Raw genomic sequence first — 18,534 nt, 5'->3', positions numbered from 1 at the left:
AAAGCGTATACTTTATTGGGGCTATTCACAGTGCTGTCACCTCTCTTGCGAATTCCACAGCGGCATTCATCTTCAGGAGGATGGGACGACCAGATTAGACAGTAGTCGAACTTTGTGGTGCTGGAAAAGCACAGCCGGTCAGGCAGCATCCGAGGAGCAGGAGAGTCGACATTTCAAACATTATCTCTTCATCAGGATCTCCATTCCCGATGAAGAGCTTACGCCCCGAAACATCGACTCTCCTGCTCCTCGGACGCTGCCTGACCGTCTGTGCTTTTCCAGCACCACAATCTTCGGCTCTGCTCTCCAGCATCTGCAGGCCTCACTTTCCCCAGAGTAGGCAGCAGCCAAATGCTGTGATGGGATGTGGAAGCACTTTCAGACTGTGCGGTAATATGTGTTCAGGGGGGGCTGGAAAAGACGAGTAGGCTGGGAAAACAGAAGGTTCTAATGCACATCTTCAAACACATTCATGTTATTGGAATGAGGCCTGGATCAGTCTGGCAGGAAGGTAAGCGGTGGAGGGACCACATGCACATCAGAACCTTTCTCCTCAGAGGACACTGAATGGTCAGCAGCTTGTTTCCTCCCACAGCCCCATCCCTCTCAGTAAGGGATGACTATTCTACCCACCCTGGGGCAGCACAGTGGTTAGCACTGCTGCCTCACTGCACCAGGGACCTGGTTTTGATTCCAACCTCTGTGCAGTCTGTGCGGAGTTTGCACATTCTCCCCGTATCTGCATGGGTTTCCTCTGAGTGCGCAGGTTTCCTCCCACAGTCCAAAGATATGCAGGTTAGGTGGATTGGCCATGCTAAATTTCCCATTGTGTTCAGGGAAGTGCAGGCTAGGTGCGTTAGTCAGGGGTAAATGTCAGGTAGGGGAATGGGTCTGAGTGAGGATCTTTGGAGGGCGAGTATGGACTTGTTGGGCCAAAGGGCCTGTTTCCACACTGTAGGGATTCAGTGGATTCCTTGCTGCACAAACTGAAGGGTGTTCAGTAAGAGTACTGAGTCACGCTATCAGCAACCCAATGACTAGCTCGAAGATGACCCTCACGGTGACACAGCTCCTGTTCTAGCTTTTCCATAGGGTAGTGGTAGAGTTATTTACTGTTGTCACGGTGACACAACTCCTGTTCTAACCCTCCCAGAGGGCAGTGGTAGAGTTATTTACTGTTGTCATGAGCCCAGTCCCCAGAGGGTAGCTTATATCTCCAAAGATGTAGGGATCCCTTTTGTGGGCAAAGCGACTGGAACCATGGCTACTTCCAGGTTTTTTTAAACAATTCCTTCATAGGATGTGGACACCGGCCAACATTTATTGCCCATCCCTAATTTCCCCAAGTTCATTTAAGAGTGAACCACATTGCTGTGCGTCTGGAGTCACATGTAGGTCATTCAGGGTAAGGACAGCAGATTTCCTTTCCTGAGGAACATTTGTGAACCAAATGGGTTTTTGCAACAGTAGAATGTGTTTGCATGAGGCAAAAGTGAGGACTGCAGATGCTGGAAACTAGAGTAGAGATCAGAGTGGTGCTGGAAAAGCACAGCAGGTCAGGCAGCCTCGGAGGAGCAGGAAAATCGACGTTTCAGGCAAAAGCCCTTCATCAGGAATGGGATGCTTCCTGATGAAGGGTTTTTGCTCGAAACATCGATTTTTCTGTTCCTCGCATGCTGCCTGACCCGGTGTTTGCATGGGCACCAAAAGACATAAGCATTCCAAATGTTTTTTTTTTAATTAAATTCAAATCTAACACTTCCCCAGAACGTTAATCTAAGTTTCTGGACTGCTAGTCCTGTGACATTGTCACCAAACCATCAAATGTCCACATATTTTCCTCAGAGATGCAAGACAGTCTTTGAGTTGCCTCATGCCCGATGGGCATGAATCTCTTCTGATTGAAAGGGTGAGCTTTGACCGCTTTTTGTGTGAAGCCATCGATTTCCCCAGGTCTGTGGGTCTGTGCAGTAAATGTGGCTTCACTGTGACCAAGTGGAGGTCTTTGCAAACACAGTGCTAATCGCTTGGGAGAGACAACGTGTGAAATCATGCAGATGTCACCAGCAGACCCCAGGGCGGAGGCGGAGGTAAATAGATTCAGGGCTCTAGTGATTGCGATAATGAGTGACGATGCTTTCCCAGTTGCTCTAACAGGGAGAGAGCAGCTCCCTGTTCCTAGAGGTTGAAGATGTCATCGCTGAACATATGAGCCTTCTGAGGCACTGAAGGTTTATGTTGAGGAAGCTGATTCTCCTTGTGGTCTATCCTGGTGAAGGACACCATCTCGTTCATGCTGCAGCTCTGTGATAGGCCTCTCTATCTTTATCGCTGCTGGGGAGATAGTAGCTGCAATTGTCATAAGTGATGATCACCACCCACGTTGATGCTATGGTCAAGAAAGCAAACGCCTCCACTTCCTCAAGCGGTTAGGGAAATTTGGCACGTCCGTAAAGACTCTTGGCAATATTTATAGATGCACCATAGAAAGCATTCTATCTGGATGCATCACGGCTCGCCACAGTAACTGCTCTGCCCAGGAATGTAAGAAACTACAGCGAGTTGTGAACACAGCCCAGTCCCTCACACAGGCCAGCCTTCCATCCACTGCCTCCATCTACACTTCCCACTGCTCAGGAAGGCAGCCAACATCATCAAAGACCCCTCTCACCCCGTTTATAATCTCTTCCAACCTCGTCTGTCAGAAGATATAAAAGCTTAAACACACGGACCAACAGATTCAAGAACAGCATCTTCCTCGCTGATTTTAGCCTTCTGAATGGACCTCACGTTTTTGAATTTAATGTTGACATCATTCTTTGTGCACCTTCTCTGCAGCTGTAACATTGTATCCCACTCATTATTCTAATTCACTTTGTTTGGTATGATTTGCTTGTACTGCACGCAAAACAAAACTTTTCACTCTACGTACGTACACACGACAATAATAAGCCAAAGCAAATCAATGCTGCTGAATGTATTGATGTAGATCTGGCTGCTCTCCTTGTTCCAATTCCCTCACAAACCCTCGCACTTTCCACCTCCCGCCACTCAGCATATTCCCTCCCTCTCGCCCATAGCAAGCCATGAGAGGGAGGGGGGATGGTAGGCAATGAAGTAAGTGGAGAAACAGTCAGGGTTTAGAAGAGGGAAGCAGGGAGACAGGGTGAGAGCTGGGAGGGAGGATGTAAAGGTCCAGAGACGGAAACAATGGTTGGAAGAGTTAGGAGTGGGAAGCAGCGAGTTTTGGAGGGAAGGAAATGAGAGAGAGAGAGAGAGACAATTGCTGGACAGAATCCACTGGAAAGGGGGATCAGTGAGTGTGAGGGTCGAGGAAGAAAATGGTGAAGCAATAGTTTGATTTTAAAAAAAAAGACTGACCATGCACAGTAACCGCGCAAAAACAAAAATGGAGGCTGCTCTGAAATGAAAATGTTCAATTGGAATGTGTTTTCAGCAGGGGATACCTGCACAGCGAATCAAAAACAACTCTGGCTCAAAAATATTGAAAGAGGGAAAGAGCCAAAAAAAGGCAAATTAACATTTTTAAATTGATGTTTTTAAAATCGCCAAGGACAGATTATGAGCTGGTGAGATTTTACCTTTTCTAGTCATAGAGTTTACAAGAACGATTATCAAGTTGTCAAAAGATGCTCATACCTTTTAATTGCAGATTTAGCATTCCACAAAGAATTTAATTAAAGGGTAAAATGTCAGTTGCGTGAAAAAAATCGTGGAGTGTCATAATAAAACAGTGGATTAGCCATGTGGGTCAGAGTTACTGGCTAACACTCATTATTCCAGCCCCACCAATGCATTCGTCAACAAGCCACTATTTAGGTTGAAGCACCCCTTTGGAGATCCTCCCAATCTTTCAATATTATCACAGGTTTCGCACTACGTGTGGCATTCTGCGTTTAGATCATGACTGACATTTATACCAACCTAGATGAGTACCAGAGACCTGGTCCCTTAAGGCATGTGTTGATTTGCTGTGTGTTTCACCTGTTCTAATATCCTGGCAGGTTGTGACGACTTGATCAACTCCATCTTTGAATTCGGCAAAGGTTTGTGTATGTTGCACCTCGTGGAGGACGAAATCGCCTTGTTTTCTGCCTACGTGCTGATCTCTGCAGGTGAGCTCTGCGTGACATAGCGACATAAGAATTGGGGCAGAGGTAGGCCTTGAAGCCTGCGCTGCCATTCAATAAGATCATGGCTGCTTGTGTTCAGAATTCCACATTCCCATCTGCTCCTGATATCCCTCAATCCCGCCTGTTAGCCCAACAATAATTGACCTCCGCCTTAAAAAATATTCAAAGACGGCACCTCCATCGTCGTCAGAGGGAGGTAGTTTCAAAGGCAACACCGTTTGGGAGAAAACAAAATCTCCTCAGCTCTGTGATAGAGTGATGTGGAGGTGCCAGTGTTGGACGGGTGTGGACAAGGTCAGAAGCCAAACAACTTCACTTGAAAAAGAAACGACACCCTGAAAGCTTGTGATTTCAAATAAACCTGTTGGACTAAAACCTGGTGACATAGAGATGTACAGCATGGAAACAGACCCCTCGGTCCAACTCGTCCATGCCGACCAGATATCCTCAAATAATCTAGTTCTATTTGCGAGCATTTGGCCCATATCCATCTAAACCTTTCCGATTCATATACCCATCCAGATGCCTTTTAAATATTATAATTGTACCAGCCTCCTCCACTTGCTCTGGCAGCTCATTCCACACACCACGCTCCGCATGAAAAAGTTGCCCTTTAGGTCCCTTTTAAATCTTTCCTCTCTCACTCTATGTCCTCTAGTTTTAGACTCCCGTACCTTGGGAAAAAGACCCTAGCCATTCACTCTATCTATTCTCGAGTCATAGAAATGTTCTGCACGGAAACAGACCCTTTGGTCCAACCTGTCCGTGCTGACCAGATATCCCAACCCAATCTAGTCCCACCTGCCAGCATCCAGTCCATATCCCTCCAAACCCTTCCTATTCATATACCCATCCAAATGCCTTTTAAATGTTGCAATTGTACCAGCCTTTAAAAGGCATTTAGATGGGTATATTCTCCTCATGATTTTGTAAACCTCTACATGGTCACCCCTCAGCCTCCAAAGTTCCTCCTTAAAGGGTGACCCCCTAATTTTCTCTTCTCACCCACAAGAGGAAACCTAATTTCTATATCCACCTTGTCAAGACCATTCAATATCTTATACCTTGCTGTTCTAAATGCCGATTTAAATAAGTCCAACCTAAGACAGCCTGCTCATTCCCAGGAGTCAGTAAACCTCCTCTGAACTTGGCTCTCATGTATTCACCTTCTTCCTTTGATAAGGAGACCAAAAATGCACACAATATTCAAGTTGTGGTCTCACCCATGCCCTCCATACTTTTTATTAGTATCCAATTTTTTCTTGGTATAGTGTTTTATTCGCTTTCTTGAATTACTTGCTGTACTGCCCACTAACTTTATGCGACTCCTAATCAGAACACCTAGCTCCCTCTGCAGTCTGGAATGTTAAAGTAGTTTTCCATTTAAATAATACGCTGCTTTTTCATTCTTTGTGCCTGGGTAAGCAATGGCACATTTTTCCATGTTATGCCCCAGCTTCCACTCACTCAGCTACATCTGCCTCATGTCACCTTCACAATCTCAGCTCCTACCTTTGTTTCAGTCACTCTGTATCACCTGCAAATTTAACCACCATACCTTTGTTTCCGTCATCCAAGTCATTCAGTGTTAAAGTTCTATGTCATTTTAGTTTTAAGAATACGAGGCTCCAGCACAGACTCCTGAGGGACCCCACATCATACCAATCAGGGAGACCCATCTCTGCACACTTTCTGTGAGCTTATACCTTCTGCAATAAATGTTGATGTGGTACACTGTCAAATGCTTTCACAAATGCATCCACACCCTTTGTGCACCATGTATACTGCACCTTCAAAGAACTCCAATAACTTGGTTAAACGTGATTAAACTTTCACAAAACCATGCAGACTCTGCCCGATTACCTGTGTTTCGTTTAGTGCCCAATTATGACCTTCTAACATTACTCCCCACGATTGACTAAAGTAGTAAACCCTCATTTAATTACTTTGTTCCAGTCATTTCACCCCATTACCTCTCTGCCACTCATTTTCCTTCATGCTTTGTGCACTGTTCAGTGATTCAATTGATCCGTGTTTGATATTGTGAGTCTGTTTATTATTGACGCTCACTGTGATTGATTGATTAAATTTGGCTGTAGACTCAGAGGAAAGGTCAACAAATTGTGCAAAAGAGCTTGAAGCATGGATTGGATGTTTTGAATCACTGCAAATAAATAATTGCACATGTGAAAATGAGTGTCATTGTTGTGCAGTTCTGATATGTCAAATATGCAGCATTTCGTCAGATGTGAATTTTTGCAAGGTGTAATGCTGACCAAAGATTAGCAATGGCTAATCTGATCAGTGAGCAATCCTTTCAACTACTGGAAAATTTGGCACTGCCATCAAATCTATGCCTGATTCTGTGAAACCATAATCCTTCTTGAGAGACTGATGCACAGATTTATTAGCCAGAACGCCAGGCACATGACCCACAGTGCCATTTCCACTTAGAGTCATGGAATCATAGAGATGTACACCAAGGAAACAGACCCTTCGATCCATGCCGACCAGATATCATAAATTAATCGAGTCCCATTTGCCAGCACTTGGCCCAAATCCCTCTCAACCCTTCCTATTCATGTATCCATCCTGATGCCTTTTAAATGTTGTATTTGTACCAGCCTCCACCACTTCCTCTGACAGTTCATTCTATACACGCACCATCCTCTGTGTGAAAAGGTTGCCCTCTAGGTCCCTTTTAAATCTTTCCTCTAAACACATGCCCTCTAGTTCTGGACTCCCCCACCCCGGGGGAAAAGGTCTTGTCTATTTACCCTGTCCGGACCCTTCATGATTTTATAAACCTCTATGAGGTCACCCCATAGCTCCAGGGAAAATAGCGCCAGCCTGTTCAGCCTCTCCCTATAGCTCAAACCCTTATTTTTCCTGTTTCTCCATTTGAAGGACAGCTGAGATGGGCAGGTGACAACATATAGCTCTGTGTTTCCTCGTTTATTTTGTCACAAATCTTGACTGTGTTAAGATTTGTTGACAACTCCCATGTTTAAAGTACCCCATTCATTTCAGTGGAAGGCAGTAGTGTCGTGGGTCAATAAACCAGACTGTTATGTTCTGGGGGCGAGAGTTCAAATTCTACTGAGGCAGGTGGTGAAATCTGAATGCAGTAAAAAGCTAACCCAGTATTGTCCATATAAACACTGTTGATCGATGTTTAAAAACCCATCATGTGCTTCAGGGAAGGAAACCCTTACCTAGTCTAGCCTGCATGTGATAGCGATGTGTCTTTAACGGTGAAGGTTGGCTAATAAATGCTGACCCAGCCAGCAAAACCATGAATGAATGCATAAAAACTCCAAGGAACTTTATAAGGAGCATAATGAAACATAACTTGATGTCCAGCCACATAATGAGCTAATAGTTGAGCTACAGTTTGGGCAGAGATTTTAAGTGCACCTTAAAGGAGGGAACAGAGATAGAAAGATAGTGAGGGAACTCCAGAGCTTAAGGCTGAAGGCACCAACTGTGGAAACCGGTGAAAATTGAGGGGCTAGAATTCGAGATGCCCAGAGATCTTGCCAAGGTCTGCTGGGTGGATGAGATTACAGAGGTGAGGAAAGCCAGGACAATGGAAGGAATTAAAAATAAGGATGGGAGTTTGAAAAGGAATCTGTTGCTTGACCGGGAAAGGGGGAGCAGAGTGTGATGCCAGCGCTGATTGTTGGACTAAGCTGCAGGTAAAGTGGAGAATTCGGTGCAAGTGCGAACTCAGTGCAGACAGGGAGAGGAAGCTGGATTCTGAGCTTGTTTTTAAATGATGTTCCTGTTGCTGGTGTGTATTTTTCTTTGGTCTCTAAGCTAGAAAGATGCATCCCACTGTTAGTTCACAAAATGTATTAAAGTTGAAACTTTATTGCTGGAACAGCACAGCAGGTCAGGCAGCATCCAGGGAACAGGAGATTCGACGTTTCGGGCACAGGCCCTTCTTCAGGAAACTCATTCCTGAAGAAGGGCCTGTGCCCGAAACGTCAAATCTCCTGTTCCCTGGATGCTGCCTGACCTGCTGTGCTGTTCCAGCAATAGAGTTTCAACTTTGATCTCCAGCATCTGCAGACCTCACTTTCTCCACAAAATGTATTACTTAAACAAGGCAAACTAATTAATCAATAAAATAATTGACTTAAAAAAGTAACAAATTAACAAGCCAAATAAATAAATATGGCTAGACAGATATGGTGATGCGTTGTGTCTGTAGTGTAAGAGATGCTGCGTAGACCTGAATGACTCTGTTTGCAGTAAGTACCAGTACCTCAAACAATATCATTTCTGGGTTGTTGGCCCATGCTACTTGCATCAGAGAGAGGGAGAGCTCCTTGGACATTTTATTCCAGAATGCACTCACTCCTCAGGTTAAGCAGAACATTTGAGTTGGGCAGTGGTCAGGGAGTTCAGGCTGTGAATCTGAGTCCAGCAGATCAGGGCATCCAAAATATAGTGAAGTTAGAATCGCTATAGTGCGGAAGTAGGCCATTCAGCCATCAAGTTCATCTTCTGAAGAGCATCTCGCCCCATTCCGGTAACCCTGCAGCCCCATGGCTTACCCACATGAAAGCATAGCCAACCCCCGCCCCCCCCCCCCCCCAGCTTGCACATTTTTGGGCTCCGGGAGGAAACTGGAGGACACAGAGGAAATCCACGCAGACACGGGGAGAATATGCAAAATCCACACAGACAGCCGGCTGGAATTGAACCCAGGTCCCTGGTGCTGTGAGGCATCAGTGCGAACCACTGAGTCACCACACTGCCCCACAGAGGAACCTTGGCCAACAGGAGTGGGAGGTATGAAGACTCTGTGTGGGTGAGGACAGGGACTGTAGAGTGAATGCGCAAACTGACCAGGCTGCAGGAAGCCATTCGAGTGGAGCAAGTGAAAATATACCTGGTATGATAGTTAGTGGAAATCATGCTGTTCTGTATAGCTATGAACAGAGCTTCAGAGGCTGTGTTATTGACCCTTGCCAGGATTAAAGATGCTTCCTTGTAGCTGAAGGTGAATTTGGAGTGGAAATGAGAGGATCATGGTCCATACAGGAACCAATGATTTCGATATATCAAGGAATGGTGTTTTGCTGAGACAGTTTGAGGACTACAGTCCAAATTTAAAAACAATGCCTCAAATGATTCCTGAGCCACATACTCAGTACAGAGATAGACGGATTTGCTCGTTAACTTTGTGGGTGAAGGAAGGCTATGGGAGGCAGGGGTCAGTGCTAGGGAAAGATGGGGAGGGGAGGCGTTTGAGGCGATTGATATGGTCAAGCTTGTCAAGTGTTGGAGATGTGGGTGGCACGATGGCCCAGTGGTTAGTGCTGCTGCCTCACAGCACCACGGACCTGGGTTCGATTCCAGCCTTGGGTGACTGTCTGTGTGGAGTTACACATTCTCCCTGTGTCTGCGTGGGTTTCCTCCGGGTGCTCTGGTTTCCTCCTGCAGTGGGGGTTTAGATTTAGCCATACTAAATTGTCCAGGGATGTACAGGTGAGGTGAATTAGCCATAGGAAATACAGGGTTGCAGGGATAAGGCTGGGGATGGGTCTGAGGGGGATGCTCTTTGGAGGGTTGGTGTGGATGGTCTGAATGGCACCTCCCTGCGCTGTCACAATCACATAGGATGTGGTTTTAATGGAATCTTTTTTGGGACTGTGATAAGGACTAAGGCAATGATGGGATAGTCCAGATTATAAAGATTGTGTATAGATTGAGTACAAACTGGGTGTTACATGGCAGCTGGCTACAGCAAACGTTTGACATTTGGTAAGGGAATACACTGGGGATGAGATGTCTGGAGATTGGATGTTAGATATTAGTTGGCAATGGACTATGTGCATATTAAGAGTTAAAACAGACTGGATATGGACCGTTCATGGTTTGGATACAGATTAGATATAAGTACAGTGCAACTACAGACCAGGTGTAGGCTGTGTGTGGACCAGGTGTAGGCTGTGTGTGGACCAGGTGTAGGCTGTGTGTGGACCAGGTGTAGGCTGGGTGTGGACCAGGTGTAGGCTGGGTGTGGACCAGGTGTAGGCTGGTTGTGGACCAGGTGTAGGCTGGGTGTGGACCAGGTGTAGGCTGGGTGTGGACCAGGTGTTTGCTGGGTGTGGACCAGGTGTAGGCTGGGTTTAGACCAGGTGTAGGCTGGGTGTGGACCAGGTGTTGGCTGGGTGTGGACCAGGTGTTGGCTGGGTGTAGACCAGGTGTAGGCTGGGTGTGGACCAGGTGTAGGCAAGATGTAGACCAGGTGTAAGCTGAGTGTGGACCAGGTGTAGGCTGGGTATGGACCAGATGTAGGCTGGGTGTAGACCAGGTGTAGGCTGGGTGTGGACCAGGTGTAGGCTGGGTGTGGACCAGGTGTAGGCTGGGTGTAGACCAGGTGTTGGCTGGGTGTAGACCAGGTGTAAGCTGGGTGTGGACCAGGTGTTGGCAAGATGAAGACCAGGTGTAAGCTGGGTGTGGACCAGGTGTAGGCTGGGTATGGACCAGGTGTAGGCTGGGTGTAGACCAGGTGTTGGCAAGATGTAGACCAGGTATAAGCTGGGTGTGGACCAAGTGTAGGCTGGGTATGGACCAGGTGTAGGCTGGGTATGGACCAGGTGTAGGCTGGGTGTAGACCAGGTGTAGGCTGGGTGTGGACCAGGTGTAGGCTGGGTGTAGACCAGGTGTAGGCTGGGTGTAGACCAGGTGTAAGCTGGGTGTAGACCAGCTGTAAGCTGGGTGTGGACCAGGTGTAGGCTGGGTATGGACCAGGTGTAGACTGGGTGTGGACCAGGTGTAGGCTGGGTGTAGACCAGGTGTAAGCTGGTTGTGGACCAGGTGTAAGCTGGGTGTGGACCAGGTGTAAGCTGGGTGTGGACCAGGTGTAGGCTGGATATGGACCAGGTGTAGGCTGGGTGTGGACCAGGTGTAGGCTGGGTGTGGACCAGGTGTAGGCTGGGTGTGGACCAGGTGTTGACTGGGTGTAGACCAGGTGTAGGCTGGGTGTGGACCAGGTGTAGGCTGGGTGTGGAGCAGGTGTTGACTGGGTGTGGACCAGGTGTAGGCTGGTTGTGGACCAGGTGTAGGCTGGGTGTGGACCAGGTGTAGGCTGGGTGTGGAGCAGGTGTTGACTGGGTGTGGACCAGGTGTAGGCTGGGTGTGGAGTGTGCTTAAACTACAGCAAGGCAATGCGCTGTGACCACAGTGGAGATTTGATACAGGCTTGCTCCAACCTGGATGTTAGACATGGAGAGGATGTGACCCCGAAACCTTTTTCTTCACTAATTCCCGGGATGTGGACATCACTGGCTGGCCAGCATTTATTGTTTGTGTCTTGATGCTATTGATTTCATAGCAATTGGTGTAACGGAGTAGCTTTCAGAGGGCAGTTGAGAGCCAACCGCATAGCTGTGGGTCTGGAGTCACATGTAGGGGGGGCCAGACCAGGGTAAAGATGGCAGTTTCCTTCCCTGAAGGGCATTAGTGAGCCAGATGGGTTTTCCCCACAGAAAAATCAATAGTTTCAGTCGACTGAATTCCAGATAATTTTATTTAAAATTGAATTCAAATTACAAAATCTAACGTAGCAGTATTTGAATCTAGGTCCCCAGAACATTAGCTAAGTTTCTGGATTCACAGTGTAGAGTTAACATAATTAGGCCAATATCCTTCCCGTACTGGATCCAGAGTAATGCTGGATGTCCGACTGGGTGTTAGGCACTGGCTATTTGCCAACTATGGACTCGGTGCTGTGTATTAGGTGTGGCATCACTGACAGTTTCACGGAAGTGCTGAACAATGGGCTGACTGAGTTCCGAGCACAGACCAGGTATCCCTTTGGAGATGGGGACCACCAGTAATGCATCCTCAATCTCCCACTGTGTGTCAGAACGGCAATGAAAGCAATTTGAGAAAATAATTAGGGAGAAGCTGATGGCTCAATTGCTGTGTTCGTTCTTTCATTGTCTCTCCACCCAGATCGTCTCTGGCTCCAGGAGAAGATAAAAGTTGAAAAACTGCAACAGAGAATTCAATTAACGCTCCAGCATATTTTGCAGAAACATCACAGAGAGGATGGCATTCTGACAAAGGTAATCAAAAAGTTCAAGGCTGCAGGGATATGAGGGAAGAGAGGATTGGCTGGATTGCTCTTCAACTGTTCAATGGGCTGAATGGCTTCCTTCTGTTCTGCATTTGAGAGATTTCTACCCAGAACCTCAAAAATAAAACAGATAGCTGCAAAAGTATGAGGTTGACAAAATGTTAAAAGCTAGAATCTCAAACACAATTCAGAAACCTTTGCCAAATGGTCTCTTTCTGCTCCTATATCTTATGGAGATCTTAACACAGGGAGAATGTATAAACTCCACACAGTCGCCCGAGGGTGGGATCGAACCCGGCCTCTGGCATTGTGAGTCGGCAGTGCTAACCACTGTCACCCACGTTTCTTGTGCTCTTCTGAGTATTTGTGGATCAGATTGATAAATCCCCTGCAAAGTAATATGGAATGTGCATGTACTACTCCGGGATTGAATGTTGCTGACCCACCATGTCCTTTAGGACCAGATGAATGAGTTCCATACCTTACACCCAGTTTAATAAATTATGGGAAGAGCCATTCAGTCCACAGAGCTTATGTTGGTCCTTTAAAAGAGCCATTCAGTCGGACCAACCCACTGCCTTTTCCTCAGACACCAGCAATATTCTCCTCTTTACATATTCATCCAATTCCCTTTGGAACGTAACAATTAAATCCACACGGGGATGGGGCTCAGCCCTCGTGCTGTGAGTAGGATCTGTGAGAATCATTCTGCAGATTTACCTCTGCTTGTCCAGTCTTCACAATGTTTGCTAATTGTTTTTACCCTTGCTTTCCCTCTTTCCCCAGCTGTTATCTAAAGTGTCTACGTTACGAACACTGTGTAATCGGCACATTGAGAAGCTGTCCTCGTTCAAAGCAATACACCCGGACATTGTGCGGGTACATTTCCCTCCGTTGTATAAGGAGCTGTTCAGCTCCGAGTTTGAGCAAATGATGCCGACGGATGGTTAGATATTGTCATCAGAGGAGATCGAAACCCTGGGAAGTACCTGCATCAGATAATTGAAGATATTTCACATTTTCCCCTTGCTGCACTGCAGTGGCTGTGCACAAGTCCAGGAGATTAATGAAGCAACAAATTTCTTGGGTGGGGAGTTTAGGGGATGGGGCAGGGGGGGTGAATTAATATTAGTTTCTTCGTGAAAGTTGAACTTGTTTTTCTCATGCATTTAGTTTGTGTAGAGCACAGCGCACAGTGACATTATAATGCTGAGAAGCTAATTTAGAGCAAATCTTTTACAGGGTATATAGAGTAAATACGTGAACATAACAGTTATTATCAGTATATCATTTTAAACTTGATGTGCTGTGAGACAAAATATGAATCTGCAATTTAAGCACTTTTTTCCCAATTTGTACATGATATGTTGTATTTATTAGTTCTGTTAATAGGACGTGCACAAGAAATACAAGTTTAACAGTTGAGTATATGGAGGGAGGTTTGGAGTTTTAGATGCTGCTTTAAGGTTGATATTTGTTTATAGTAGGAATGCCCACATACTTAGTTTGATTTACAAACGCACTCCAATTTCCATAGTCTGTGCGGCTGATTATTGTCTCATTGATTCAGATGAAGAATGGTGCGATGAAGGGTAATGGAATCAAAATGATTTATAAAAAACGAAGCCTTGTCTGGACCATTTTAGAGAGAGTTCTATTTTTATAACCCTGGTATGAATATTAGGAAGCACTTAAAATATTCCTGCAATAAAAGAGACGTGATTTGTGCAAGACAATGTTTTTTTGTAAGGCAAGCCAACAATAGAAAGAAGTGTTATTTTCTAAGAGCTTGGTGTTATTTTCTTGTGAGAATATGTCTGGTCCTAGTGAAATCTTTTCGATTAATGTGCCACAGTGTAAGTATGTTTCTGCTAATGAAGCAACACAAGTCTTTTTAATCTTGAAATGGAGGTTTCCTTGTGAAACAACATTCCAAAAAAAAAACGCAAAAATGTAGAAACATTTAAAGTAAGTGTTTATATGTGTGTGTGTGTGTGTGTGTATCTGTGAGAGAATGATGAGTCTGTGTCACTGTTGCTTTTTGCACATTAACTTCATTCCTTGGTAGTGCAATATGTACAAAGGGTACTTGCTAGTGTACATTTAACCCCTCAGGGAAGATAAACAAAAACGTGTTTGTACAGTCTCTTATCCTGCTAAGGGCTGTTGAGTAGATCACTCTGTGTGTCTGTGTGTGAGGCAGTCAGTCTGGCTCTAATCCTGGAGTGAGTCTGGATTCAGGAGTCAGGCCACTGTTTGTTTGAAATGCTCCATAACTGTGCGACACTCCTGACAATTCTTGTCACTGTGAAAGACAATCCAGAATCCTGATTAAATGATAAGAATCCTAGGAAGAAAATCTTGAAGGCCCGACAGAAATCAGACGGAGGGTTTGAACTTTTTTTTAGCTCAGGGATAACTTAGATTATAATGAAGGTGTGGAATGGTCAGTAGTTCCTGTAACAGTAAACACAGCAAAGGCATTCAGACCCTTAGAAGTTGCAAACTGAATCAACAAGAATATTGCTTACAATTAATATTGGAGGCAATTTATTGGACAGTGTCTGGAATCCACTAGAGTTATTACAGGCAGTTGTAATTTTGTTTTTGTAGAGGGAGAGCTGTTAATGAAGGCTTCTATGGAATACTGGCTGACCCTGGATTTGCAATCAGAGCAATCAAAAGATTTGATCTGCTCTTTTCACCATTTACTGATGCATGTTAAATGAGAGCACATGTAGGTCCCTATCTTTCTCATGTTCACCAACACTGCATCATCTCGAACGGCATTCTAGCATTTTCCGTCTCCCCTAGTCCAGGAAACTGACGATATGGGCATTTCCAAATGCAGACCCAAGATCCCATCTGGAAAAAGAGGGAATGGTTAAGTCAGTGCGGAGAATCGATTTGCATTTTGGATCCGTCTGATACCCACTCCCGGGACAGAGGATCCAGATCCCGGAGACGAATATGACCAATCCGTGCGATGGGGCACTGTGAGGGGGCAAGGGTGGCAGGTAGACTCAGCCCTGCAGAGGAGTCCGGTCACCAGCGTCAACTTTATCTCCAAGAAACCAACCCTAAGTGGAATGAGCAAGTCTGAGCCACGCAGGTTTAGAGCTGTTTATCACCGAAGTGCAGCTCTCAATTAGAGGAGGCTGCAATTCCCCAGGAATTTAGATGGGGCTTTCTATCTTTACAACAAGGGTCACCACCTGGGCATTTCCAGAAGATTTTATTCCGTACTGATTCCTCCAACTGTTCTCTCCTGCTACCCCAACCCATCTATCCCCATGCCTGCACACCTGCTGTTGCGCCCACCCCCCATATCCCTCCTCATGGAGCCTGGACCCCTTGATGCCACCCTTGCCCCCTCACAATGCTCCAGTGCACTGACTGGTCATATCGCCCCCTCCTGGCTCACAGTGTCAAGTGAAAGGGCTCTTCATTGCACATGTGGATAGTCTGTGACAGTCAACCAATCATAGAATCCCCTACTCCTCACTTTCTCCATAGAATCCCCTACTGTGTGGAACGAGGCCATTTGGCCCATCACCTCCACACCAACTCTCCAAAGAGCATCCCACCCTATCCTGGTAACCCTGCATCTCCCATGGCTAATCCACCTAACCTACACATCCCGAGACACTATGAGGCAATTGAACATGGCCAATCCACCAATCTTTGGACTGTGGGAGCACACAGAGGAAACCCACCTAGACACGGGGAGAATGTACACAGTCCACACAGACAGTTGCCCGAGGCTGGAATCAAACCCAGGTCCCTGGCACTGTGCGACGGCAGTGCTAACCACTGAGCCACTGTGTTGTCCCACTTGGCATTTAACTGCACACCAAATATTTTCTGTAACTCAGAATCAGAATTGTTCAAAGATAATGTGAAAACAGCCTCCATTCCTCTATCTGTGTACAATGACATATTTGTTCCTTCAGCTGTCTGCAGCAGCACACAGCGAATAGTATTTAATTCCTGAATCTCTCAAAGCAATCTGGAGCAATAGCAACTCATCATTCATTAGAAGCCAATACTACCCATATTCTTCTAATTACTGTTTCCATTTCTGTCCCACTCCTGGGGCTTGAACTCAATTTTCTGGCCCATTAGGTTGTTGTGACTGTGTGACCTGTGATCGACAGAAGTCCGAACACGTAGTTCGAAGTTTGCCCCTCTAGCTTCCCAAAGGTGACCTGCCTACCTCAATGAGAAGAGGTCCTCATTGTGGGCAGTCCATCTTGTAATGGGTTGAAGAGAATTCTCCTCCACCGAAAGCACTGGAGACTGGGTAGTAGGATTTATTGAAGACAGAGTTAGTTGGAATGTTAATCAACAAGAATTATGGAGGGCAGAAAGGAGTGTAGAGCTGAGACCACAACCAGATTAACCAGGACCTTTATTGACTGGGGAAGCAGACTCAAAGGGCAGATTGACCCACACTGCTCAACAGTCCTGTGTTTCCACAGTCACCTGCTCCTCAGTCCTGTGTTCCCACAGTCACCGGCTCCTCAGTCCTGTGTTTCCACAGTCACCTGCTCCTCAGTCCTGTGTATCCACAGTCACCTACTCCTCGGTCCTGTGTTTCCACAGTCACCTAAGAGTCCAGCACCTTTAATACAAGAACAGAAAAGTAAGCAACAATACTGCAAGTAAATATAGAGTCATACAGACCATCGGTCCAAACCAATCCACGCCAGCCATAATCCCAAACTAAACTCATCCCACCCACCTGTCCTTGGCCCATATCCCTCCATACTTTTCTTATTCATGAACTTATCAAAATGTCTTTTAAACGTTGTAACTGTACCCGCATCCACCACTCCCTCTGGCTGTTCATTCCACACCTGAACCACTCTTTGTGTAAGCAAAAGTTGCCCCTCATGTCTTTTGTAAATCTTTCTCCTCTCACCTTAAAAAAGATGCTCCCTAGTTTTGAACTCCCCACCCTGGAGAAAAGATAACTGCCAGTCACCTTATACATGTCCCTCATGATTGTATACACCTCAGTGAGGTCACCCCCTTAAATTCCTACGTTCCAATGAAAAAAAAGCCTCTCCTTATAACTCAAACCCTTCTTTCCCAGCAACGTCCTGGTAACTCTTTGGTGAACCCTCTCCAGTTTAATAATATCCTTCCTATAGCAGAGTGACCAGAACTGGACACAGTGTTCCAGAAGAGGCCTCACTAATGTCCTGTAGAACCTCAACATAAAATCCCAACTCCTGTACTCAAAGGTCTGAGCAATGAAGGCAAACTCCTCCTTAAACACCCTATCTATGTGTGGCACAAATTTCAAAGAATTATGTACCCAAATCCCTAGGTCTCTCTGTTATACAATACTACCTAGGGCCCTATATTTAAATGTATATGTCCTGCCCTTGTTTGTTTTACCAAGAGCAGAATTTACACATTTAGAAGTAGGGTCTTGGATAATGTTGTGGAACAGAGAGACCTACGGATTCAGATGTATAATTCTTTGAAACTTTACCAAACAAAGAGACTGCAAATAAGCAATAAATTGAGCAAGCCTCCCCAGAGATATTTAAACATTCACATGAATCACCTATATTCAATCATTCCTGAGAGTGGGATTTCAATGCTGGCTGTACACTTCATGAACTGAGATGGGTGAAGCTGCTGGAAGCAGGTAGTGAATGAACAGTTAAGGTCACCATAGTCCCCACAGACCATCAGTCTGCTCTGTCACGAGAGAGATGACTGGTGGTGGTTTAACCTGAGGGTCACCGTGCCTCAGGTGAGAGGAGAGGGTGTAAAGGTCCTTCATGCTAATAGGCAATAGACAATAGGTGCAGGAGTAGGCCATTCAGCCCTTCGAGCCTGCACCGCCATTCAATATGATCATGGCTGATCATTTCCTAATCAGTATTCTGTTCCTGCCTTATCTCCATAACCCTTGATTCCACTATCCTTGAGAGCTCTATCCAACTCTTTCTTAAATGAATCCAGAGACTGGGCCTCCACTGCCCTCTGGGGAAGAGCATTCCACACAGCCACCACTCTCTGGGTGAACAAGTTTCTCCTCATCTCTGTCCTAAATGGTCTACCCCGTATTTTTAAGCTGTGTCCTCAGGTTCGGTACTCACCCATCAGCGGAAACATGTTTCCTGCCTCCAGAGTGTCCAATCCTTTAATAAGCTTAAATGTCTCAATCAGATCCCCTCTCAGTCTTCTAAACTCAAGGGTACACAAGCCCAGTCGCTCCAGTCTTTCAGTGTAAGGTAATCCCGCCATTCCAAGAATTGACCT

At 45.9% G+C, this 18,534-nt stretch overlaps 1 protein-coding gene across 3 annotated transcripts in view; it reads left to right on the top strand.

Annotated features, from left to right (window-relative positions):
• roraa (RAR-related orphan receptor A, paralog a) overlaps positions 1-14,925 on the top strand; it is a 685,365-nt gene extending 670,440 nt beyond the window's left edge. For all 3 annotated transcript variants that reach the window (XM_043680589.1, XM_043680587.1, XM_043680590.1), the window contains 3 exons: positions 4,026-4,136; positions 12,129-12,241; positions 13,039-14,925. In XM_043680589.1, coding sequence (XP_043536524.1) covers positions 4,026-4,136; positions 12,129-12,241; positions 13,039-13,203 — 389 coding nt within the window. In that variant the 3' untranslated portion in view covers positions 13,204-14,925. The remainder of the gene's footprint in view (positions 1-4,025; positions 4,137-12,128; positions 12,242-13,038) is intronic.
• The last annotated feature ends 3,609 nt before the right edge of the window (positions 14,926-18,534 follow it).

The sequence above is a fragment of the Chiloscyllium plagiosum genome, chromosome 40, assembly GCF_004010195.1.
Source record: "Chiloscyllium plagiosum isolate BGI_BamShark_2017 chromosome 40, ASM401019v2, whole genome shotgun sequence".
Lineage (NCBI taxonomy): Eukaryota > Metazoa > Chordata > Chondrichthyes > Orectolobiformes > Hemiscylliidae > Chiloscyllium > Chiloscyllium plagiosum.
This window is presented reverse-complemented; position numbering and strand designations above follow the sequence as displayed.